Source organism: Ctenopharyngodon idella, chromosome 14, assembly GCF_019924925.1.
Source record: "Ctenopharyngodon idella isolate HZGC_01 chromosome 14, HZGC01, whole genome shotgun sequence".
NCBI lineage: Eukaryota > Metazoa > Chordata > Actinopteri > Cypriniformes > Xenocyprididae > Ctenopharyngodon > Ctenopharyngodon idella.
In genome coordinates, this window is record NC_067233.1 from 20782750 (window position 1) to 20810102 (window position 27353).

At 39.6% G+C, this 27353-nt stretch overlaps 1 protein-coding gene across 1 annotated transcript; it reads left to right on the plus strand.

Annotated features, from left to right (window-relative positions):
* Window positions 1-504: 504 nt before the first annotated feature.
* On the plus strand, window positions 505-26777 carry LOC127494850 (cohesin subunit SA-2). Its single transcript, XM_051861029.1, has 32 exons — window positions 505-637; window positions 1918-1954; window positions 2032-2125; window positions 2202-2354; window positions 2428-2524; window positions 2597-2673; window positions 3223-3427; window positions 6527-6678; window positions 10607-10804; window positions 10890-10988; window positions 11595-11674; window positions 11895-12002; window positions 12083-12167; window positions 13437-13539; window positions 13614-13714; window positions 14944-15036; window positions 19372-19464; window positions 19605-19805; window positions 20704-20771; window positions 20883-20970; window positions 21076-21162; window positions 21471-21563; window positions 22853-23009; window positions 23407-23543; window positions 23827-23928; window positions 24044-24174; window positions 24251-24367; window positions 24692-24834; window positions 25688-25769; window positions 26025-26102; window positions 26326-26419; window positions 26497-26777. The coding sequence occupies exons 2-32, from the start codon at window positions 1932-1934 to the stop codon at window positions 26542-26544; spliced, it is 3387 nt and encodes a 1128-aa protein (XP_051716989.1). The 5' UTR covers window positions 505-637; window positions 1918-1931; the 3' UTR covers window positions 26545-26777.
* Window positions 26778-27353: the final 576 nt, after the last annotated feature.

Consider the following 27353-nt stretch of genomic DNA (forward strand, 5'->3'; position numbering starts at 1 on the left):
TGAATAAAATGAAAGCAGCTGTACAACAACTGCTGTAGGAAAACCAGATTTAACTCTGAACCCGATAGCTTCTACTCACAGCAAAGTTTTATTCATATTTTTAATTATTTTGTTTAGTTTTTTCTTTATTCTCTTCAACATAAGACTACATTGCTAAAAGAAACGCGTTTCCATCCTAAACAGGGATGAAAGATCAGGATAAATCACGTGACGTGAGACGCTGCTGTCAGTATTGATCGCTGCCAGCTGCTCGTGTCATTATCTAGTCAGTAATTCAATACGCACTAAAAACAATGCAAAACACTAAGAAACGTTCAGAGACTCGATTCAGAATGTAATAAATAAATAAATAAATAAATAAATAAATAAATCAAGGACTGCACAAACAGCGGTTGCTATGCTTTTTGCCAATGCAGGATTCATCCAATCAGACTTGACTCTGTTCAGACATTGGCCAATTATCATCCAGACTGCCGGAGTCACCAGCCAATCATTTTCCAGAACATTTTCTTTGCCTTGACTGATGACAAGTGAGGGATTTTCGCGCTCTTTCATTTGGAGACAGATCAGATCAATAACTTCACACTACAGTTTACTTCCGATAGTGATCAATAATTGGAAATTAACTGATTCTGAGGTGAGAGACTTTCTTCGGACAGATGATCGAGTTTAAAGTAAATTTACTCCTAAGGTTCTGATTCTGTGAGGTAACAGCGTGTTTCTCATGTTGGTTTTGCTTCGGTTTTAATTAATGTTAACAGATAATTTCATCATTATTCTTGAGTGCAGAGGGATTTTCCGTCTGTTTAAAACATTTAAACGGAATTAGGTTTTCTGTCGATCATAACGCTCGGTTTGTCTCATTAATTATCTTTCAATAATTAGAGCAGCTCTAACTGATGACGTAACATTTATCCCGAAGTGACGGTATAAAACTTGACTATTTTTTATTTTATTTTATATAATGTTATTAATAAAAAAGGTGTAAAACTTGACCAATACAATTAGCAAAAACGAAGTAGTATATGAAGACATGACAGCAGAGGATTTGTGAATGGTAGTAAAGCGACGCAACTGACGCTGGTAGGTCACATGACAATGACAACATGGCGAATGTTGTATGTCCGGATTACGTTCATATTATATAGAACATGTTTGTTTTAGTGCTCGCAAAGTACTTATTCAAAATAAGTACCTACTCAAGGGAGTATGCGATTTCAAACACAGCCAAATCCTCTCCCATTGCCTCATGGGATAGTAAAGTGTCCATCGTATGCACACTTCAGAGTCTTGCCTGGAGATGTAGGTCATCTGGCTAGTCTTTTATCAGTTCCAGTTTGGACATACTGCTCTAGTCACATACTGTTTTTTGCCTGCTAAGGCTCTGTCCCAAATGGCACACTTCATGTGCACTTGTGGACTTAAGGACTTATAATGTCCGCTGCTTGCGCGTGTCCGTTTAGTCCACAAGACAGTAGGGTGTCCCATTTGTCATTTTAGGTTTCAGAAGGGTGCTCGCAAGCTTATAATTATATATAATTGTAAGCTTATAATATAATTCATCCATTCTGTCCTTGATATGAACAAGAATAACTCATACGTGAGTGATCAACATGCCCCCTTTTGTGCAGTCAGTCAGCAGATCCACGTTCACAAACAAGATGCCTGATTTATTTCGTTCTCTTTGAAAACAACATAAAGTGAACCCAACAGTAATACATAACTTTATGATTTATAGCAATAATGTGTACTGTCAGTCCGCTTTCCGTGATCATATGTGGACTTCAGGTTTCTGCTGTTGAAGCCCTTGCAGATGTGAACCTGTCTGTTAGTTTTCATTCTGTTGGCAAAATGCTGAACGATTGATAGCACACAACACTCGCTGCTGATCAGTAACTGATCCGTGTTGATCTACAGACCAGCGGAGCAGCATGGATGTGTCGGAGCTGTACAGGTAAACACAGTGACCTCACACATAAGAACACTGATGTCATCATGTCATCTGATCAAGTGTGTGTCTCTGTGACGTAGTTCGGAGGACGAAGACATCTCTCTGACCGGAAGTGACTTTGAGTTTCAGCTGAAAACCTCTGAGAGAAAACGGATCTCGACACAGGAGGCGACGGTGAACACAAACACACACACACACGTATGTTGTCATGGTATACGTGTGTGTTTGAAGTCTTTCTGTTTCTCTGAAGTCTCCTAAGAGGGTTCATCATCCATCAGTCAGTGGCTCGAGCTCCAGCCAATCACAGACACCGGAGGACCGTCGCCGCAGTGCTCAGACAGACTGCCGTGCCACTGCATCTCACCTGTATGAAGCAGTGAGGTCCGGCCGCAGTGCGCTGCTGGTGAGCGACGCAGATGATCAGGGTCACATCGGTTCACTGTATATTCAGTCCTCTGACTGCCTGTTTCTCTTAGACAGTGATAGATGATTGGCTGGATGAGTACAGAAGAGACCGAGAGGCGGGGCTTCTGGAGCTTATCAACTTTGTGGTTCAGTGCAGCGGCTGTAAAGGTGACATCAGACACAAATGTAAGTGGCATCACTGTGTGTTTCTGAAATGAATCATCTTCTGTTGTGTTTCAGGTGTCGTCACCAGAGAGATGTTCAGCAGCCTGCAGAACGCTGATATAATTAGTCACCTGACTAAAGAGTTTAACGAGGTGAGAGGAATCACATTTCTGTTTTTGACATTTTACCACTACAGCCATATCATATTCCCCTTAAAAGTGAGGTCACATGTACCGTTGTTACGGTTCGTCATTTCAAAGGGAATCGGATGAGGGATTTTTGCCTGATGGACTTCTGCTGGCCAAGAAATTTCCCTATGTGAATCTTGCGTCAGGTCCGAGTTTGGTTGAATTTTAACACACACATTTTAAGCATTGATCGGTTCAGCAGCTGAAGTAGATTTTCATTCTGGCGGTGTCGTATCACACAATATTATAAAATGATTCATAAAAAAGGCAGTTAGCTAGCTGGCAGAATAGCTCTGAATCTGTATTTCATCATTTTTGTCATATCCAGTCACATTTTCTTTCACCTGCAAAATTTTGCCAAGCAATAGAAAATGTGACCGCACTGAAGAAAGAAAATAATTTATAAATATCATAAATGTGTGTTTTAAATACAGGATTACATTCACACACATGCACACACTCTCACACACTCATACATACACACACACATGCTCACACTCTCTGTCTCTGCAGGACTCGGTCAGTTATCCACTGGTGTCGCTCGGCTCTCAGTGGCGTCACTTTCGTGAGAGTGTGTGTGAGTTCGTGTCTCTGCTGGTTCGCGGCTGCCGCAACACTCTGCTGTACGATGACTTTCTCTTCTCATCGCTCATTGCGCTGCTCACGGGTCTGGCCGATTCGCAGGTCCGCGCGTTCAGACACACCAGCACACTCATCGGTGAGTTTATTCCAATAGCACACAAGTGCTGATTCGGCTTGTCATTTTATGCCAAACAGGAAACTTATACTTGACTTCAGCGGTTTCAATGTCCTATTATCCTAACCTAATTAAAGCAAGGAGAGTCTGCTTTAGCTGTTATGCCAGCCGCAGCTGGAACCAGCTTCCAGAAGAGATCAGACATGTTCCAACAGTAGTCACATTCACATCCAGACTCGAAACACTTCTGTTTAGCTGTGCATTTCCTAATTGAGCACTGTGCTATGTCCGAACTCAGACCTGCCAACGTGTACGCATTTTGCGTAGCGGGTACGCATTTTAACCTCAAAGTACGCTGGTACGATTTGTCACTCTATACTATGCAAAAACATGGCTCTGTGCACACGTAGTACTCAAATCCAGCAAAAGAAAGAGTTAGACCAATCATAGTGCTGGGTTCATTTCCCCAAATAGCAAGGGGGGACGATTGACAAATGCGTACGGCCTATCAATAAAAAGAGACTGCAAATTGACAGCAACACAAAATCCCGCTCGATCCCCCTTCCACTCCCGCCGTCTGATAGTGATTGAATTCTCAAGTGAGGACAGTACAGTAGTCACGGTACTTGTAACTCCTTAAAGTAAATGGGTATAAAATGCTCAAGTAATGTTGAACAACAAATCTAAATAAAATTGAAATCGCTATATGGCTTAGTGATTATGAAAATGCTGTGATGTGTGACTGACTGACAAGCGCAAGTCTGGAGAAACAGGCATTTATTTATTTATTCTCAGTGTTCAGAAACGTAGCCTACATGTGTTGCATTATTTTGTTAATACTAACTAAAGTTAATACTAACTAAAGTACCTAATTATGTTACATAGTCGACTTTTGTATAAAAACTAGCACATTAGTTACTTATGCATTTAAAATTACCATTGTCTCAGTGCTGCGCGAGCTCTCTCTCATACACAAACGCGCGTGCACAGAGAGAGGGAAGATCATTGTAAAATGAAAATTGCTGTGCTTGGTTTAACATTTGTTCTTGCTTGTTATTTTTCTGTCAGAAAACATTTTGAATTATCCATCCATGTTTTTAAGATTCGTTAAATGACGGACGCTTTAGTTAACACAACCCCTCGTTATATGTCGGACTAACTTCCACTTGATATTCTTGAATACTCGATACGTTTTGCTCTTATTGGTCTTTTCTATTCATTGTCAACTGTTTTCTATAAATATGTTTGTATTGGCTAACCTTTATTCAGCTAATTTTTTCTCTTGTTTATAATGTGCAATAATCCAATTAAAAGACAAATAGAAATAGAAACCCTTTTTTTCTGTGGGATTTAGTATCATATTTGGATATTGGAATAATAAATTAAGTATTTTAAATGAATCACATGTAAACTCAATGTTTTTACTGTTTTCTAAGGGTTTCTTAATTTTAGACTAGTTTTCATTAAAAAACCTGTATAAACGACTCGACTGTCAGGGTTAGTCGTAGTATGTAAATATAGCCTACTTGAAATTGCAAACAAAAAAAAATAATTAAAGTCCATATTAAATAATTGAATGCAATTCATTTGTGGTTGTCAGTTTGTATAGGCACACATTATGCAATGCAATATTAATCATGAATTAAAAAAATGCTTTTGAGCAAGTGTAGTGAAATTTTTGAATTGGGTCAAATTAAAAAAACTTAAACAGTCAAAATTAGATTTACGAAGATAGGCGTGTGTGTGTGTTTTGTGTATTGTATTCTCAAAAATGTAAAAAAAAATAGTTTTTATTATGTTATTTTTATTTCTTATGCATTCCATTTTATTCTTATGTATTTGTTTCCTTTTTATGTAAAGCACTTTGAATTACCATTGTGTATGAAATATGCTTTATAAATAAAATTGCCTTGCCTAACCAATAGAAAAGCCTTGAATACTATAGTTTTCCCTGCGATCCTGCCGTGTGAACAGGAACTTTTTATACACACAAACTGTATTCAACACTGACGTGAAAGCTGTTGCCATGGTAAAGAACAACAATACCTTGTGACAGTGAGTGATCTTTAAATATTCAGAGAATAAAATGGTAAGATATTTTCCTACTTGTTTTTGCTGATGCTCACTTGTTTCTGAGAAGTAAAGAGACATGCGCAGCTCCTCCATCTTTCCACACAGACGCTGCACGCTTCATTTTAGAATGAACTTTCTTTTTTTTTTTTTTTTATTAAACATAATGCAATTGAATCAACATGAACTGAATTGATCTGAATAATGACTCTGTTGTCTTTGTAGAGCTGCTTTACAGCTGAAATTGAATTTCTCATATTTGATGAAGTTAATTCTGTTATTTTCCTGTGATCACTGAAGCTGCTTTGAAACAGTCTGTTCTGTATAAAGTGCTATAGAAATAAAGCTTATTTAAGTTAAAGTAAATAAATGCAATTCAGAGTTTATAATTGTGTTATTGTTTAGGAAGCTGCACAGCTAAAATGACCCTACAGCACCAGCTAATGTCTAACCAGCGCTAATAGACCTTAGTCACACAGATGAAAGCAAGGCTTTGAAAAAATAGACTTAGTCTTCACAATGGCTCACACCACATGAAGGTCCTAGATCACGTAATTTTCATAACTTTCAAAACTATTTTGTGGAGTTTTTTTTTCTCCTGAAGTTTTTGTGGAAAGACATTTCATCGAACAATCGGTATGTTGTTAATCAACAACACAATCTATTGAACACACTGTTTTCTTTCCCTCTCAGCCTTGATTTCATTCCTGTCAAGAATTAAATATGGTGCCACCCTGACTAAGGTCTGTACCACTGATACCGTACCATGTGAAAGTGATGATATTGTGGCTGATAATTGTAATGCTGTAGGTTTAAACCCTGAAGACATTGAGTCACGAACCATCACCGTGATCAAACCGATTAATAATCATTAACTAGTGATGAGTGAGTTCATTGTCATTACAGAGAAAAACCTCGTAATCACTGGTGCTGAAGGAGTCTCTGGTTTCTGTGGGTAGATTTTATGACAGCTACCACACAGGTGTGTAATCCTGTGTGTGTGTGTGTGTGTGTGTGTGTGTGTGTGTGTGTGTGTGTGTGTGTGTGTAGCCATGCGCTTGATGTCGTCTATAGTGTCCGTCGCTGCAGATGTGAACGCTCAAGCGCTGATGACCCAGAGACGCTGTGAGCTGGAGAAGAACAAGCCAGTTGAACACAGAGCCATAGACAGAGTAGAAGAGCTAGAGAACTCCTACAGAGAGGTTATATACATACACACACACACACACACACACATACATACAGGTTTGTTTTGCTATCTTAGCGAGGACATTGCATAGACTTCCATTGATTTTTATATCAGGTCAATTATATTTTCTATCACCTAACCCAACCCCTACTCCTAAACCTGCCCATCACAGATACATGTGAAAACACTAGATTTAAATAAAAACATCTTTTGGTTGATTTATAAGCCTTTTAAACTAGTGAGGAGCAGTTAAATGTCCTCAATAATGGGTTGTGAAAGTATTTCACAATATAAGTTAGGACATTTGGTCCTCACAAGTATAGTCAAAACAAGTACACTCTCTCTCTCTCTCTCTCTCTCTCTCTCTCTCTCACACACACACATGCACAGACACAAACGCACACTCACATACACGCAAGCAGTTTTGTTTATTAACCGCTAGAGAGACGAAACTTAAAGAGTGTACCTTTAAACAAGGATTTCATCATGCTGTAAAGTGTAACAACAATCACCAGGCCCTTGGCGCCCTTTGCAGGCATTTGTTATAGTCCATAATGGTATTATAAAAGTTTGAAGCAAGTGTTGTTAAATGGGACAGTCTAGCTATGAAGGATTGCTCTTGTCACCTAGCAACTGTGACAGCTGCCACTGACTAGCGGCAGTAACGTTTGTGCTGGACTTTTTTGAAAGTTCAAAAAATATTCAACAGTCTGAAAATAACAAAAAAAAAATTAAAATTCACAACCTGTTGAAATAAATGTTCTCCTTGGTCCATTTATGTACTATAACCGTTACTTTGATCCCACCAAAGCATTAGTTATAAGTCTGTTTTATAGGGAGGAAACCACTAAATAGACTGTTTAATGCAAAACAGAAAATCAATAAGGTAAGTTAACTTCATATATTGCAAGCATTGACAATAACCAGCAGCATAGAAATGAAAATCTTATCTGTTTTTAGGTGGATGATGATGATGATGATGACGATGTTAATGACAACGAATGTTCATTCACAACAGTGTAGGAATCAGTGTCCATGAAAGCCAATGTTTAAAAACGCAATCCAAAAGTTTCCCGGTGCAACCTGTACTCCTTAGTGTCAATATCAATCCACACAAACTAGAAAGTCTCTAAATTCCCATATGTGGCAAAATCCAGTTCAAGGATCCATTGCAGTTGAACCAGCTCATAGCCTCTAAACCCACTTTAATGTCATCTTTCTGACACGGGTCAAAAAACAGGCTTATGAGCAGAAGGATAAATCCCACGGAATGTGGAGTCCTTTTCAGATTGAGCATAAAACTCACGGTTTCTCAATCAGGACCAGTGATTGTTTGGAGCCATAAGCCATGGTTACTCCCTCCATTACAAATCTAACTTCTTCTACTCACTCATTTTATACCTGAGAGTATAGCTCCTTGTTGCCTCCTCATGGGGAGTAGTACAATTACAAAAAACAAAAACAAAAAACATGTTGACAGGTTTATGACCGTTACAGTACATAAGAGTGCAAACTATCTAAAAAATCGGACATTAGTAGGATATACACCGATCAGGCATAACATTATGACCACCTTCCTAATATTGTATTGGTCCCCCTTTTTCTGCCAAAACAGCCCTGACCCGTCGAGGCATGGACTCCTTTAGACCCCTGAAGGTGTGCTGTGGTATCTGGACCAAGATGTTAGCAGCAGATCCTTTAAGTCCTGTAAGTTGCGACGTGGAGCCTCCATGGATCGGACTTGTTTGTTCAGCACATCCCACAGATGTTCGAATGGATTGAGATCTGGGGAATTTGGAGGCCAAGTCAACACCTCAAACTCGTTGTTGTGCTCCTCAAACCATTCCTGAACCATTTTTGCTTTGTGTCAGGAGCATTATCCTGCTGAAAGAGGCCACAGCCACCAGGGAATACCGTTTCCATGAAAGGGTGTACATGGTCTGCAACAATGCTTAGGTAGGTGGTACGTGTCAAAGTAACATCCACATGGATGGCAGGACCCAAGGTTTCCCAGCAGAACATTGCCCAAAGCATCACACTGCCTCCGCCGGCTCGCCGCCTTCCCATAGTGCATCCTGGTGCCATGTGTTCCCCAGGTAAGTGACGCACACGCACCCGGCCATCCACGTGATGTAAAAGAAAACGTGATTCATCAGACCAGACCACCTTCTTCCATTGCTCCGTGGTCCAGTTCTGATGCTCACGTGTCCACTGTTGGCACTTTCGGTGGTGGACAGGGGTCAGCATGGGCACCCTGACTGGTCTGCAGCTATGCAGCTCCATACGCAACAAACTGCGATGCACTGTGTATTCTGACACCTTTCTATCAGAACCAGCATTAACTTCTTGAGCAATTTGAGCTACAGTAGCTCGTCTGTTGGATCGGACCACACGGGCCAGCCTTCGCTCCCCACGTCCATCAATGAGCCTTGGCCGCCCATGACCCTGTCGCTGGTTCAACACTGTTCCTTCCTTGGAGCACATTTGATAGATACTGACCACTGCAGACCGGGAACACCCCACAAGAGCTGCGGTTTTGGAGATGCTCTGACCCAGTCGTCTAGCCATCACAATTTGGCCCTTGTCAAACTCACTCAAATCCTTATGCTTGCCCATTTTTTCTGCTTCTAACACATCAACTTTGAGGACAAAATGTTCACTTGAAAAATGTTCACTTTATTAAACACTTAATATTTAATGGTATTAGATGATTTGATAATTGCATTTAATATATTACGCCATCAGTAAAACATGTAATTGTAAAAGGTGTTTTTATGCTTTTGGACTGAGTTTTCACTGCATTTACACTGTTTTGACAAGCAGGTTTCGCCAGCGTGTGGTTAGACGAGACTAACTGATTCCCTGACTGTCCAAACACATGAATATGAAGCACGTGATTGGCTGTCTGTTGCTAAGCATCTAGTCGTAACTTTCTAACACCGCATCATTTCACGTTGTACACATTTGGGTTAACATTGCAAAAGCAGCGCTAATCCTGCTCCTGGTAAAAAGCACTATTAACCCCGCTTCTAAATTACAAGTGTGAAACGTTCTCTAAAAATTTTTAGAACAAAAATAACCCGGGGTTAAAGGATTAGTTCACTTTAAAGTGAAAATGACCCCAAGCTTTACTCACCCTTAAGCCATCCTAGGTGTATATGACTTTCTTCTTTCTGATGAACACAATCAGAGTTATTAATAAATATCCTGACGCATCCAAGCTTTATAATGGCTGTGAACGGGACCAATGAGTATGAGCTGAAGACAGTGCCTCCATCCATTATAAACATACTCCACACGGCTCCGGGGTTAATAAAGGCCTTCTGAAGCAAAGCAATGTGTTTGTGTAAGAAAAATGTCCATATGTAACAGGTTCTAAAGCAAAATATCTAGCTTTTGCCAGTCTGCCTTCCATATTCAACTTAGGAAGAAAGTGCAAGCGTTTTTCGTAAGTTTTTCACAAGAAGGCGTAGGACATAGCGTAAGTGTTTTGAACTGCGAGAGGCGTTACACTTTCTTCCTAAGTTGAATACGGAAGACGGTCTGGAAGCCTGGATGCGTGAGGCTATTTATTAATGTAACTCCGATTGTGTTCATCAGAAAGAAGAAAATCATATACACCTTGGATGGCTTGAGGGTAAGTAAAGCTTGGGGTAATTTTCAATTTAAAGTGAACCAAATATCCTCACAAGGATAGTAAAACCTGAGATCATCTACATTGTGCGGACTAGCCAGCGGTCCCCTTGAGGGAAATGGATTAATAAACATAATAAATGTTTATTTGAAAATGTAAAAATGCAGAAAGTTTTCTGTGATGGGTAGGTTTAGGGGTAGGATTAGTGTAAGGGGAGAGAATATACAGTTTGTACAGTATAAAAATCATTGTCTACGGATAATTTCTACAAGTATAGAAAAACAAATGTGTGTGTGTGTGTGTGCAGCTGCTGGAGCATCAGGAGGATTTGAGCTCTCTAATGAGCGGGATCTTCAAGGGTGTTTTCGTTCATCGCTATCGGGACAGAGTTCCTGAGATCCGGGCCGTCTGTATGGAGGAGATGGGCGTGTGGCTCCGAGAAAATCCTGTCCGCTTCCTCAATGATGAACACCTCAAATACGTGGGCTGGATGCTGCATGACAAGGTGTGATGAGCAGAAAACACACACTGATGATCAGATCTGAGTGCTTTTACAATCACATATACAAATCATACCGTGTGTGTTTCAGCAAGCGGCTGTGCGGCTGCAGTGTGTGTTGACCTTACAGAAACTGTATGAGGAGAAAGACTTCATCAGCCGATTAGAGCTCTTCACCAGCCGCTTCAAGGTGACAGAAAGGCTTTGGAGGCCTGTTGAACTGTTGAAGCACCGAGACTGAACCTGTACAACAGCCGACGACAGATGTGCACATGGCAGTATGCCGTGTATTGTTGCTCCAGTCAGTCTTAATGTGCTTCAGACTTTCATACAACGGTTTGTAGAGACTTCTTCTCTTCTCCATCATGACAGCGAGCGTGAGCGCAGAGAGAAAGAAATAATTTGAAGCACAGAGACTGAATCTTATGAATGTAAAGAAGAAAAGGAGCCTTTACAAACCGCCGTATGAACGGCTTCAACAGGTCTGAATAAACTGTCCGGCACAAAGCAGGATTTGTGATCAGTGCATGGAGAAAATTAGTGAATTGCTGCACCTTTAGGGCTCAACAATCAGATTTATGTTTCTTTTGGTCATTATGATTTTCACAAGGTAAAAATCATGCAACTCTGTGCCGAACTGGCACTACATGCTCTCATACTGACCACAGTGGGTCATTCTCATTTATAAACCCTGAATATGAAGTAATATAAAGTTAATTTATAATGTTATGGTGCAAGTGCTTCTCTGGGATCTGCTGCTGATGTGGATTGGGTTAAATGTGGTTTCTCTGCTCAGGAACGGATCGTGTGCATGATCCGGGACAAAGACTCGGATGTGGCAGTGAAAGCAGTGAAGCTGTTGCTGCTCATTCACCAGTGAGTTTCATCCTCAAATGACGTTCATTAGACTGACAGATCAGCTGGAGCTGCTTCATTTGGTTCACATTTAAGATGAATTGTAGTCAGACTGCTTTAAGTGTGAAAACGCTACTGAACGGGACATGTGCGTCTTTGCTTATAAGCATCAGCATTGATTGTACACGTGTGTGTGTGTGTGTGTGTGTGTGTGTGTGTGTGTGTGTGTGTGTGTGTTCAGGCAAACAGAAGATGGCCTGACTGAAGACGAGTGTGCTGCTGTCTATCCGCTGGTTTTTGCCACACACCGAGGTCTCGCCTGTGCAGCCGGAGGATTCCTGTACCACACGTATGTTCAGCTTCATCATCACATCATCATCTCTCCACACACTCGTCACGGACTGTCATGTGTTGTGATCATGTGTGCAGGCTGTGCAGTGTGTTAGACGGCCGCTCAGACAAACGCAGTGTTTCTTTCCTCCATTTGCTGGCACATTTCTTCATTAAGAGTGAGGTAAACCACTCGCATCCCATCATGCACCGGCTTCTCGGTGCTTCTCTCCTTCCTCTCACAGATCACATGATCCGGGTGCTGTTGCAGTGACCGTAAAAAGTATTTAGTTTCACTTAAGAATGTATGAAGGTTTTTTGCAGTGACTTTCACTGATTGACAGGGTTGACTAAATATGATAAAAACTAAAAGTTACATTTGACACAGGACTAAGAAAAAAATAGCTGACAAAATTAACACTACTTTTCACAATACAGATTGTTTCAAAGCAGCTTCACAGTGATAATAGGAAAATTAATGGACAGAGATTATTTTGTCTTTACAGCAGCTCTAGGAAAAAGTTATTATCGAGCTAAAGCAAGTTTTTGAATCACTTCTGTTGTAAAAATCGTTAATTATTAAAAATCCATAATGGGGCACTCTAACTTGGGGGCTGCTTAAATGACACCTTTTTAACTGAAAACAGAAGTCTTTAGTCTGTTTAGTCTATAGGTATGCGCGTTTGAAAGTGTATGTGTGCAGACGCTTAGTCTTTCTTTACAAAGTGACATTGCCAAATTACTTGTCTGGCCCGCATAATACAGAAATATTAGTCGTTTCCGTGGATCCATGTAATCTATTATAATAAAATATTTCAATTACATAAGGTTAAAAATATACCCACTAAACTCACTAACCCTAACTTAAATTCAAGCTCACTTAAATTAAAAAAAAAAAAATGTGAACAAGCACAGCAACTCTATCTACAGACGCCCACAAATATCCCTTCACGCTTGGGAAGACGACGGACTCATCATGATCAATGCTCAACTCAAGCATGGTTTAAAGCCCAGTTTCTGTTCAACGTGTGTAGGCATTTAATTATAATAGTAATAATAATCGTATATAATATTCAGGAAATCATTAATCTAAATAAAATAATTTGGGTGATGTTATTGTCTCAAAGCAATTAAAATGTTGCTCATTTGCACATATAATAATATTAATGCATACAGTGATGTTAATAATGGATGTTGCCATAATTTAAAGATTTCATAAGTTGCCATATTCATAAGAACTTCTTCATCTTAGTTTCTGCCTTTATAAATCCCGGTTTGTTCCTCAGAGTTTTGATGTAGGATAACATCCATGGAATTTCAGATTAAATCCGATCATACGGGGGCACCTGGTGTTCACGTTCTTCTCTGCATGTTGATGTTATCTTGTCATGTGTATTAAATGTCTTCTGTGTGTGTGTGTGTGTGTGTGTGTGTGTGTGTGTGTGCGCGTCAGTATCACGATCACACTGCGTATCTAGTCGATAGTCTGTGGGACGTTGCGGAGATGGAGCTAAAAGCCTGGGATGTGATGACATCACTATTGCTGCAGGAAGGTGGTGAGTCAGTTTCCAATCAGAGTGTCTTGTTGACTTTTGAGTTTTATTCAAACGCAGGTGTGTGTGTGTTGCAGGTGTGGAGGACGAGCTGGAGAGCGCGATGATTGATATCATGATGTGTGCAGTGAGACAGGCTGCAGAGGCCACGCCCCCCACCTCCCGCTTGCAGAAGAAGGTGAGACAGAGTCAGACAGACACGTGAGGGTGAGAAATCTGCTGGACCGACAGCAGCTGGTGTTAACAGCCACACTGCACAGCTGGATTATTAACAGTGCCATCTTGCTTTTTTACAAGACCTTAATGTAGGGCTGCAACTAATGATTATTTTGACAATCGATTAATTGTCCAATTATTTCTTTGATTAATCAATTAATCAGATAAAATCCAAGGGTAAAAATTGATTGGGGAAAAAGCATGTTATTCCATATCCAGCCCAATGTTGTCATTCAAATAAATGTGTAAAGGCTATAAAAACAGTGAATGTGTCTATACATTCGATGTTATATATTATGCACAAAATAGTGGTTTGTCTGATGTTTTAAAGCAGAAGGACAGTTTAAATTGCTATATTAACTCGGTAACACTTTTCAATAAGGTTTCATTAGTTAACATTAGTTAACTACTTTAGTTAACCTGAACTAAGAATGAACAATACTTCTACAGCATTTATTAATCTTAGTTAATGTTAATTTCAACATTTACTAATACATTATTCAAATCAAATGTTGTATTTGTTAGCATTAGTTAATGCACTGTGAACTAACATGAACAATGAACAGCTGGATTTTTATTAACTAACATTAACAAAGATTAATAAACGCTGTAACAAATGCATTGCTCGTTGTTAGTTTATGTTAGTTAATACATTAATTAATGTTAACAAATGAGACTGTATTGTAGAGAGTTACCACTATCACTTTCCCTGCCACTGACGGAATTTTCCAGCAATCCATGTTTTCAGTTATACATTAGGGGGCGCTGGTGGTGAAAAAGATAATAAAAAAAAAAGCACAAACTGTTATCAGGTAGGATGCTTTGCAGAAACATACATTATCTCTTATGAACTGTCATTTCAACTCTTTGCTTTTTATATATCCAGTAGCATGTTGTTATCCCTTTACAGTCAGTTTAATATTATTACTTGCACCTGACAGGCCAAGCCATGTTCAACGAGATGCTGACGAGTTTGTGCTTAATATGACGCATTTGCATGCTTTTCCCTCAGCCGCTCGCTCTGTTTCTGATGCGTTTTGTCCTTAGAAATGCATTATTCACTGCTGTAAAGTGACATGCCTGGTGGATGTTTTCTGTTCACAGACGCGATTAAAGTATAACCAAACGCGTGTCTCACTCGCTCAGTTATCATCGTCGTAACGTGTGTGTGTGTGTGTGTGTGTGTCGTAGACTGTGACAGCGAGGGAGAAGCGTTTGCAGGCTCAGGAACGAAGGCGCATCACTAATCATTTCATCCCTGTGTTTCCTCAGTTACTGGCGAAGGTGAGTCTTCCAGTGAATCCATCAGATCAGAGAGGTCATCATAGCATCCTGCTTTCTTTGAAGTTTTTCATTGTTGATCTCTGACATGATGATATAGTTCACACAGAAACAACCATCTCTTATGTAAATGGAGCTCTAAAGGATTTATTCACAGTGGCCGACACTGGAGAGATAATTGTTTCTGCCTCTTTTAAGATTTAGATCATCTAGCACACATTTTAATGGGCTAGCAATAGATTACAGCGCTAAGGTGCCCAAGAAAAATAAGCCATTAAAGCGCATGGCTGGTTTCTGTTTGAATGGATTGAAGAGCGAGATCATGCCGCGGTGTGAAGAGACAGGTGTGCTGTAAAGGCCCTGACACACCGAGCAAACACCGGGCGTCATTGAGCGTCAGCCGGCCCAGTTTTAGTCTGTTCTAATTTTACGTTATCTTACCTGAGCATTCCAATAACTGGATATTTTCATAACAACATGAGCCGGCTGGAATAAAGTGATTTGTATATCTACAGTCCTAGTTTACTATTGATACCTGCTGATAAAGACAGTTATTTCCCCTCTTCTGTCCCTCCATTGACTGCCTTTGCAACTTGATCTTTGACACTTCAAAAAGTTCATAAAGAGATCGTAAAACGAATCCATATGAATTGAGCAGTTTAGTCCAAATTTTCTGAAGAGACTCGATCACTTTATATGATAAACAGATTGAATTTAGGCTTTTATTCACATATTACCATTGATTAGTAAAGCTCAACCAAACTTGAATGACGCACAAGAACAAACCTCTTACCAATGAGATTCATTCTCGTGTGTTACGCAACACTTGTTTGAGGTTTGTTCTCCTGCATCATTCATGTTCAGTTGAGTATCTGTTTGTTCTCTGATCAATGTTTATTAGTGAATAAAAGCCTAAATTCAATCTGTTCATCATATAAAGTGATCGAGTCTCTTCAGAAAATTTGGACTAAGCTGCTCAATTCATATGGATTAGTAGGGCTGGGCAATATGACCAAAATCGTATATCACGATATGAGTAATTTTATATCAGGATAACTAGGGATGCACCGATGTATCGGCCGCCGATATGTATCGGCCGATTTTTGCTCAATTTCTTAATTTTTGCTGGTTTATTAATTAACTGCGTGAAGGAACTGAGCTGTATAATGTCTGTTGCGTAATCCTAGCACTGCTTGTCTGCGCTTTAATGCTAATCAAATAACAAAAGATCGCACACTATTCTTGACAAAAAACTTTTGTAACTTTCATAAGTGTAGCGGACCCCATCAGAATGATGACCAAAACTTTACCAATGTTTAAGTTTATTGCGTCCGTTTTCACTCCAAAAAAAATCACTACAAAAGCTAAACAATACAGAGCACAAGAAGTGCGCATTAAACTCTCTCTCTCTCCATTGCATTATCATCAACATACAGCGAATTACTCAAAACACTTATTACAACTAACAGTAAACAAATACATACAGATCTTATACCTTTTCAGGGGGTGCTTAATAAACTGACAAACTTTAAATCTGCAAAATATCTCTGAAGAACTGCGTGCTCTCCATTACCATTATAGCTCCGTAGATGAGAAAACCCGTCAAAATAAGAGTCCCGCCTTAGTAAAGGAGATAGTGCAGATCTCATACATATTTAAACTTACAAAAAATATTAAAATGTATACAAAAACAAATTAGATGATTAATCACAAAGTCTGTTATCTTTATGTAGGCCTACTGAATGTTAAATGGATCCAATCCATGTTCATTAAAAATTATTTGATGATGCAGCGATAAACCTGCTAATATATTTTAATGCAGGTGTTTTTGAACTTTGCTTATTTAAAACATGATCAAAATACTGTCTATTTTGCTGACAACATTTCAAATAAGAGAGGAAGAGACAAATATCGGTATTGGCAAATAATTGTTTGTTAAAATCGGTATCGGCCCCAAAAAATCATATCGGTGCATCCCTAACGATATATATCACAATATAGTTATTTTTGCTTTAAATAAGATTCTTATGATATCAAAATTTTCCATATTATTGAAATTTCATAATTATCATCAATTGATGAAAATTAATACTAGCATAAAAAAACTTTCAAGTAGAGATGGGCGATATGGCAAAAAAAATAAAACCTTTCAGAAAGAAAAATCTTTTCAGATTTTTCAGAACGATTGACCAATTCACGATTTCGATTTATTTTATTTTTTATTTTTTTTTTTTTAACTGTTTAACTAGTCACCTTAACTTAACTACAATATGATTTAAGTAACATTCTCTTTATTAACAATCTGGTTAAAAAAAAGTTCCATTCCAAGTGCAGCACACATGAAGTGATCAACATGGTGTAAATGTAAAACAATTTGTTAAATATCTTTGCAGAAATATGCCTGAAATATGAAGACAAATGTTGTACAAACTTATCTTAAACACATCCTACTCAGAAATAATATAAAATAAGAAAATGCTAAATATTTAATATTTCTTAGCCAAAAATAGCATTAAATAACACCAGTAATAGGTATTGCGCTATTTGTCCTATTGTTTTTATGTTTGGCGGACATGTTTAGGTGTTGCACTCGTGTCTTGCGTCTTTTGCAGCGTCTCACCCCTGAAACGGCATTCTAAAACACAGCGGTCAAGTTAAAAAAGCTCAACTCGCGTTTAATAACTTTGCACTTTTTTCTCATTCCACTGCCTGCCTCTCATTTTTATAACGCAATAACGGTTTTTTGAGTGAACAGCCGCTTAAGAATAGCTAGTGATGTGTTCTACGTTCATAGAGCGTCACATGAGAGCGGGTAATCAGGCGCGCCGGCGCCATCCTGAGGCCGGATCATTTTCTTTTACTAATACGGTTATCATTGCTGTATTGTCAACGTCTAATTGAATGCTTGCTAACATTTTTATTCAAAATCGCGATTTCTCGATTCAAAAAATAATAAAATCGAGGCAAAACATAAATTCGAATGAATCGAAAAAATCGGAAAAACAGCCCAGCCCTACTCTCAAGCTTACTGAAGACAAATAAACTGTGATAAGGAAAGAGCAAAGAAAAAAAAACTACAATAGAACAAAGACAGACGTTCTACATGAAAAAATTTCAAGCACTAGAAAATGTATAAAGTAATCAAAGGTATAAAAAAACAATGCATAGTCTTTACTGTGTAAATTAAATATACATTTATTCTTATTAAAGTTACAAAATCAAGCAGTGAAAGATTTTCTCTCCTTTTTGTTGTTTGATTAGCATTAATAATGACAGCATGTAAATTTGGATGCTGTCCCTTTAAGACTGACTGCACCGATCCATTAACTCGATCCTCGTCTTGCTCAACTGTACCTTCACTTAAGACTTAAGAATAAATGGCTCTGTTTACGTGTAAATACGTGGTCACTGTATTTACCCGTTCAAGCCCAATTAGGCGTCAAAAAGTACTGTTCAGTCCTCACACGCTCTATGAGCAGCGGCTTCATGTCGCGCGTCCCTCAGATGGCGCTGAGAAGCAGTCTCTCAGAGAGCGCACTCATATGCTGAAATGAGTTGTCTTTCGCTGCTAATTGCACTTAAACGGTTTAAAACCACTTGTTTAAAACAATGCTTAACTCATGCAAATTATAAGCTTTCGTGACCGTGCAGCATAGCATCCTCACGCGACAGAGACTATCATCCAAAATCTCTACCAGCTGCCAAATTTCAACCGGCTAATCGTGTCTACCAGTATATCGCCCACCCCTACTTATTGTGCTTAATACACTTTAACATCGAGTGCGTCTCTAATTCGCGATCGCCTTCTGAGAGAGGCAGGTTTCATGCACACACTTTGGCAGTGTGCCAGTCAGCACGAGTGCTGCACCGAGTTCCTTTTCAGTATATTTTGCGCTTATAACTCTTTTAACATCAAGCACGTCCCGCTCTTTATGTTCTCATTCATGCATTTCATCATTCTGAAGTGTCAATAGTGCAATATATTTACATACTACGATATATATGATATAGCAAAATCTCTAAGGATAGACATTTTATTTTGTGGTAACGATATATATCGTCATATCGCACAGCCCTATGGATTAGTTTTACGATCTCTTTATGAACTTTCTGAAGCGTCAACGATCAAATTGCAAAGGCAGTCTTTGGACAGACAGATATCTCTCAGATTTCATCAAAAACATCTTCACTTGTGTTCTAAAGATGAACGAAAGTCTTTCGGGTGTGGAACGACATGAGGGCGAGTAATTAATGACAGAATTTTAATTTTGGTATGAACTAACCCTTTAAGACTGAGAGACATGATGCAGTCATTAAACTCCAGTGTGTTTGTCTCAGTTCTCGGCAGATGTGGGGAAGGTGAGCCGTTTGCTCACCGCGCCGCTGTATTTCCAGCTGGAGGTTTACGGCACATCCGGACGCCTGGAGAAAGTACGAGTTTCTGATCACTGACAGTATATTTACATCTATGTACATCTATGAGTGTAGCGTCACACTCATTTCTGAGTGTTTGTGTGGTTGTTCCTGTGAGCTGCGGTGACCCGTCCGTCTGTCTGTCCTCTGTGTCTCAGTGTCTGGATCTGCTGCTGTCTCAGGTCTGTGACATCATGCTGAAGCACCGCGAGGACTGTGTGCTGGAGGCTTGTGTGCGTGTGTTGTGTGCGTTGTGCAGTGATTGTTATTCGTTCTGTGGCCGCATGGAGAGAGCCGTCAGTCAGCTGCTGGATTCAACCGTGGAGAAGTTCAGCACTAACGTGTCTGAGATCCTGCAGGTACTGAATTTGAATCCTCTCAACGCTGTCCAGCTTCATCACATGTGTGCTCCTGGTTTGGAATAAAGACGTCGCTTTGGATAAGGATGTCTGTTAAACGAATGTAGAAATCTACTATTAGACTTCCATTGTTTTGATTGAAAGCTAATAATTAAAAATAAATAAATAAATATTTAAAGCTGAAGCTTTTTCTGTGTTAAAGTATTTTCTGTCCCAGTTTGATATGCAGAGGGAACTGTAAGTCAGCCATTCATTTTCTCTGAGTAGCTCTTTCCATCCAATTTAACTTTTGCATAAAACTGCAATATTGCATAAAACATTAGCAAATAAAGCAGCTTTTCCATCCCATGTGTTAAAGAGAACAAAATCGTCACTTCCTGGGAAAATTGGTGCAAATTATCAGTAATAAAATTTAAGTTTCTTCAATCTGGCTCTTTTTTCCTCCATCATAAATGAGTTGGTCTCAGAGCGTCAGACGAAACACAATAAACGCTGTCATGTGATCTTGCGTTCGGATGCTGGTGTTTGGGAACACAATCGTGTGAGACGCTTCTGGAGGGAATTAAACCAAATCATTCTGATGACAGACTTTGACGTTTTAGAACCACCAAACCAATGTGAGATGCTGCGATGTGATTGGTCCACTGGTTAGTCCAGTTATCCAATCACAGCCTCTGCTGAGGCAAAGTCACATGAGGTTATTGTTGCGCATCGAGGGATTCATTCGCTAAATGTTAGAAATGATCCACCTCAATTGAGTGCACAAGTTTTTATGCTCATTTTAGGTTTTTAAGTGCATCTTTGTGTTTCAATCCAGCATTTTTATGCAATATCTCAACATTTGCTTAAAAAATGGATGTAAACAACATTAGTTCATAAGTGTGTTTGTGTTCCTCAGGGCTCAGCTGATGAAGATGATTTCTATGGAGCTGCTTCCTCTCTGAACATTCTTGCCATCTTCAGCAGGTGTGTGTGTGTGTTTATGGGTGCATGTGTTTGATTATGTTAGAATAGTGTTGAAGCGTCTCAACAGTGTGTGTGTGTGTGTGTGTGTGTGTGTGTGTGTGTGTGTATCAGTGCCAGAGATATGACAGGAAGGAACCTGTTTGAGTTCTGCTTTCAGCTGCTGAAGATGGGAGTGGAGACGAGAGAAATCAACGAGAAGGTCCCAGACACACACACACTTAAACACACTCTCTCTCATACTCACACACACGCACATACTGTCTTATTATAACACTGTGAATTGTGTGTGTGTGTGTGTGTGTAGCTGATGGTTCCAGCTCTGAAGTGCGCAGCCTTCCATCTGTTCTGGAAAGGAGTGGCAATCACGAAACACACCGCAGCAACACAGAAGGTGCGTCTGTCTCTGTCTCTCCGTCATGTTCATGTTCAGAAGATTCTGACCTGATGTGGGAGGTGTGTGTGTGTGTGTGTGTGTGTGTGTGTGTGTGTGTGCGTGTGCGTGTGTGTGTGTGTGTGTGCGTGTGTGTGTGCGTGTGTGTGTGTGTGTGTGCGTGTGTGTGTGTGTGTGTGCGTGTGTGTGTGAGTGAATCTATGAACGCTGCTTTACGGTCACGTGTGCTGGACCTGAAGATGCTTTGTGTCTTTTGAAGAGTTGTGATCTTGCTAATGTCGGCTGATCTCATGCCGTGTCTCTGTCAGACTGAACTGAAGCGTGTGCTGAAGTCTCTTCACTCCTTCTGTGTGGTTTGTCAGAGCTGTCTGTCAGTGGCTCAGAGTCGCGTCAGGAACCAGGTACGGCTCTCTCTGTCTTTACGTCCGTCTCTCAGTCAGCAGGCAGATGTTATGCGCACTTGTGTTTTGACTGGCAGTGAATCAGATAGAGATGATAATGTAAAACAATAACGATACAAAAACAGCCATAACTGACAGAATGTGCACTGTAGCATGCTCATAAAGGCAGACCATGGAAACATTTTAATCGTTCACAATCTAACATCATCATATCGCTCACCGCTAGACTCTCGTCATCATCTCGACTCTCTTCTAGCTGCAATCAAACCTCTGCAAATGATCCAGACTGTCAGCATGATTCCAAATGGAAAATGCACATTTTTCAGTTATTGTTAAGTGAAAACCTGTTTCACTTGATTCTACTTTAAACCATCATGGTGAACAGCACGCATCTGAAGTGTTTCAGCTGATGGAAAAAATACATTACAGGGCTCCAGACTGCGCCTAAAAGGGTTGCATTTGCGACCAAAAATATTAATTTGAAAGTGATATTTTTGCTGAGGTCGCCACTGGCGACAATACAAATTCACATGTTATGACTGTAAAATTTGCATGTTATTTGTGTGTTCTGTGACCAGTAGTATTTTGAGGCGTCTTATATTTTATGGATGGAAAACAAAGACTGAGAACATTATTTGACATATTATTCAATATAAAAAATTTACTAGCATCAGGGTTATTATTAACTAAAACCATTAGAAAACATTTTTCATTGCTTGAAATAAATGTTAATACTGAAATAAAAATTTATACAAACTAAACAGACATGTTTAAAAACAACAAAAAATAAAACTAAAAACAAAAATTAAAAAAAATGAAGAATAATGAAAAAATGAAAGTATATTCATATAAATATAAAAATCTAATCGGATTCAAATTATTAACAAAAACTATAATAGTATTAAGTGAAAATAGTGAAATAGATTCCCCAGAAAAATTACAAGATGAAAATGCTGAAACTGTAAAGGGGAGATATATAAACACAACAGGATGACTAAAAGTAAGTGATTTAAAAATGTAAGTTCATTGTTGTGTGGCTCTTAAAAAAATTATTTGGCACCTGTTTTTCCCCCCTATAGGAGCCAAAGGCTCCTTAATGAATTTTTTTGTCTGGAGCCCTGCGTTATTTATTGGCTTTAGTATATCGGCCTAATTTTCTTATTGGGTTGATAACATTAAAAATGAACATTTATTGGCCAATATATCGTGCACCTCTAGTTCATTCATCTTGTCAAACATCATTCAGAGTGTGTGCGTCTCATCGAATGCCTTGTGTCGTGTTTCCGCAGGCGTTTGTGTGTCTGTGTGACGTGCTGATTGTGTTCGGCAGAACCGAAGGAGACGGTTCGCCTCTGCAGCACTTCAGTCTTGACGAGTCTCTCAAAGCAGAAATGGCTTCTTTCATCATCGATTACGTCTTCAGTGACACTGACAGTGAGCTGAGCGGTACATATGAATGTGTTCGACTGAATCTACCAAATCTGAAGAAAGACACTCGTCTCTTAAGCCATTTTCCCCAGATGTAACACTAGATGAAAAACACTTGTGCGCACACACAAATACACAAACACGCACATGTGCACACTCATGCATGAAAACATATAGACAAACACACGCTTGTACACTCGTGCACACACACTTATACACAGACACGTGCACACACACACACACACACACACTTAAACAGTGAATTTTGTCTTTTTCCTCAAGCAGTCGTGTTTGATGAGAACATTCATACTAAAGTATTTACACTAATTGTCACACACTCGTTCTGCGTTTAAAATGAATATTTTCATCACATGTAAGTTGGTGACCAGTATGATTAATGATGATTGTGCTGCAGGTGAGGATGAGGATGAAGAGATGAAGATGGCTGCTTTGCTGCAGAGGAGGAATCATTTGGCTGGATACTGTAAACTCATCATATACGGCGTCCTGGAGCTCAGAGCCGCCACAGACATACTCAAATACTACAATAAGGTGTGTGGGTGTGGGTGTGTGTGGGTGTGTGTGGGTGTGTTCATCACTTATGAAACACATTCAGATTCTGCTGTAAAGCAGCTCTACAGAAGATAATAGTGTCATTATTCAGATCAGTTCAGTTCAGTTCAGGGTCTGAAAGCAGCTGGTGAGACTCTTGACTCTTCTGTTCTAGTGTTTATCCTATGTTGTTCATTGCTTCTGCTTGTATTATTGTTATTCATCAGTGGCTTCAGATAAACGCAGCTAAATGAATAAATGTAATGTGTGTTTATTTCTGTAGTTCTACAAGGATTACGGTGACATCATCAAAGAGACTCTCAGCAAATCCAAGATGATCAGCTCCGTGGAAAGTGCCAGAACTGTGTGCTTGTGTCTGCAGCAGGTGTGTGTGTGTGTGTGTGTGTGTGTGAGAGAGAGTGTGTGTTTCAGTCAGCGGCATCATCTCTCTTACTATGGTGTGTGTGTGTGTGTGTGTGTGTGTGTGTGTGTGTGTGCAGCTCTTCTCTGGGCTCGAGCAGGACAGTCGTGATGAAGAGTTGATGGAGATCAGATCGCTGGCTAAGAAACTGGCGGTGAACTTCAGCATCAACCTGCGTATCGTCCGTCAGCCGCTGCTGGCGTTACATCAGTGTGTGTTCGACACTTATCTCTCTCTCATTGGTCTCTGTCTTTCTCTCTCTCATTGGTTTGTTTGGTTTGCACAGGGACGGCATCCGTTTTGCCTGTCAAGGGCTTGATAAGGGCGACTTGATGAATCTGAGTTTTCTTGAGATTCTCAGTGAATTCAGTTTCAAACTCCTGCAGCCTGAGCGCAAGAAGCTGTGAGTATCACTGAACATTCACTGAGATTCAGCTGCTCATGTGACTCAACACTGGACGCATCACCCTCAGGAACAACCAAACAAACATGTTTCATTCCTGCTGCTTTAGTTCATCATTCAGAAGAATTAGGTCTGTTTGAACAGGACTTGTTTTCCCATAGAAATACTTTGCGATTTTACATCTGTTTTCCTCACACAACTTCTGTAAAAATCCCAGAGCGTTTTTTAGCTAAAGCCCTATTTGGACATCTGTAAAAATGAATCTGCATGGATCCTCCTGTGTTTGAGTTTATCAGTGTGATTTCCTTTCTGTGTCTGCTGCAGGTTGGAGTATCTGCGTCACGTTTGTTCCTCTGTTCTGAACCGTGACTTTGTGAGGATGTATGAACGATCTCTGACCTCAGGCTCGAAAGAAATGCCAGCATCTGCTGCTCAAACACCCAGAAGAAAACGCAGACGCACACAGAGTCAGTGCGCGCGCACACACACACACACACACACACACACTGTAGGGGAATTTTACAGTTAAAGACCCAAAAGACCAGATATGTTGAATAAAGACCCGGAGTCAGAGTTTTTAAAAAAAAATAATAAATTGAAGAAAATTTTACTGAAGAATAGTTTGCAGTTTCATCAGCAGAAGACATTCACATTTCCACAACAATTATACTCTAACAAGAGTCTACTAACTACGTCATTACTTCAGGTTGAATAATTCTGATTGGCTAAGAAAAATAGACAAATTTGGTAATCTTCCACACATGGACAGATAGTCAGAAGCATATCTCCATTCGTCACGATGCTACCGAGGGGACCCTGGATTTAGGTACTAGATGTCCTTTTGGGGTCATGACATGCCGTCTGCTGTTCTCCAGCAGAGTGCCAGTTGTCCGCCAGTACAAAGGACCTGCACACAACACTTAGCGCACATACACAGATACACATGATTCACAGCTTCTTCAAGGTTGAAGTTGATCTGAGCAGGAAACTTTCCCAAAACATACTGATAACATGTTCTTTTCTCTCAGTGAGAGGTACAGACAATATTCCAAATTATTTTTTAGTGTTTGAAAAGAAAAAGAAATGCTTTAACATACGTTGCATAAGTAATTTAAATAATTTAATAGAAAGATAAATGTTGATTAATAACTTAAAAGATATATATTGAAGCGGCAATGGATTCCAGAATCCACCCCTTCAACACACACGCACACTGATGAAATGGTATATACTGTACATGCAAATATTTTATAGTCGATATTCAGATGTTTGATGTGTGTGTGTGTGTGTGTGTGTGTGTGTGTGTGTGTGTGTGTGCAGGTTCAGTCAGCGGTTTGGAAACTGCAGCTGTGGTTTCACACACTCGTCACGACGACATGGACGACAATGAGTTCACAGACGGGTATAACATTTTAAACATGTTTATATCCACATCACAAATATGATGTAAAGAACACGTATGCTACAGAAATGTGAAGGCCGTTCATGTGAGGATGAAGATGACAACACTAATGTGCTGGATCTGACCTTCCTCTCATTCAGACCGGTGGCTTATCTCACGGAGATTCACTGACCTTTTCATCAGTCCAACACCTTTGAGCTAAAATGAGATTAAAATAAGAGAATATATTGAATAATTCCTCATGTTTGCTGTCAGGTTCCTGAGGAAGAGTGTCAGTCGCAGCAGACCGCAGTCCAGTCCGCTCTCGCAGAGCATCCAGTCACATCTCAGCTCGTGAGTGGATATCTGCACTTCTGCTTGATTTCAGTTACTCATGTGTACAGAACAATGTCTTCAAAACTGATACATAAAACTATATGAGTGACAGACAGACTCGTGACGAACTCCAGTCGCATCAGGCATTATGAAACGCATGCAGTGAGTGTTTAGTGCTGACACCAGAGTCTAAGAACACATGATACTGTGTGTGTGTGTGTGTGTGTGTGTGTGTGTTCAGACTCTCCTTGGTTCATGAAGATCATTCAGAGGATGAAGAGGAGCCAGAAATTGAAGATTACGATGATGAAGACTCTGTGATGGGTTTCGTTTTGGTGAGTTAAAGACACAGCAGGGTGATGAACTGATCATCTCAACCTTCTTCATCATCCTCTTCCTCTGTTCCCCTCAGCCGTCCACACACGGCTCCGCCAGCTTCCTGGAGGATCTGTTCAAATGAAACCAGGACAGCGCCGGTCGGATTCGCCAAAGCAGTAGAACGTTTTTGGATATTTTGTTATTGCAGCTGTTTTTAGTGTCTTATTATTTCAGTTAAACAGCTGTGTGGTTCAGTTGTCATTTATGTTCCTTCATGATTGAGAACCAAAAGAAAAACCTGTTTCATTATGTTGTTTGAAGTGTTAAAACAGTTTTGTTTATTATCCCTGTTTAAATAAAAAAAAAAAAAAATCACATTTCTCTTTCACGTATGTATTTTTTAGATTTCAGATTTACCAGCCAGTTACATTTCTACATTTCACAGATGCGCTTATTGCATTCAGTGTATATTTTGTCAGTATATAATCAAACACAACCTCGGTGTTGCTGAATGGATAGAAGCCAGTAATCAACCCTTCTCAGCAAACATTATACAGCACAGTGTTCTTCATATCACACACTGCACAAAATATCAGAGGTGTAAAGAGTACCTGAAAACCATATTTGAGTAAAAGTACAGATAACTTACATCGAAAATGTAATTCTAGTACGACTTGAGTAAAAATCTGAGTATCTGATTTTAACAGTACTTAAGTATTTTACTCGTACTGAATGTAGGCTCAGAGATGCACTAGTCCTCAACACCTGAGAGACATGCCAGTGAAAATAAGAAATAATTGATTTGTAAGATTAGAAATCATGTTTATTTTCTAAAATCAAAATAAATCTGAACACTTCAATATTGCAATAAATCAAAGTCAACACAACAACCTTTTAAACGTCTCAGTTAAGCTCAAGTGCACAAAAAGGCCATGAGTAAATCAATATCCG

Bases quoted from the DNA above. Each gene is read 5' to 3' on its own strand.
- LOC127494850 (XM_051861029.1), top strand. From the start codon at position 1,932: ATGGATGTGTCGGAGCTGTACAG. The intron at 2,525-2,596 runs GTGACATCAGAC...GTTGTGTTTCAG, and splicing joins TCAGTGCAGCGGCTGTAAAG to GTGTCGTCACCAGAGAGATG. The intron at 3,428-6,526 runs GTGAGTTTATTC...GTGTGTGTGTAG, and splicing joins ACACACCAGCACACTCATCG to CCATGCGCTTGATGTCGTCT.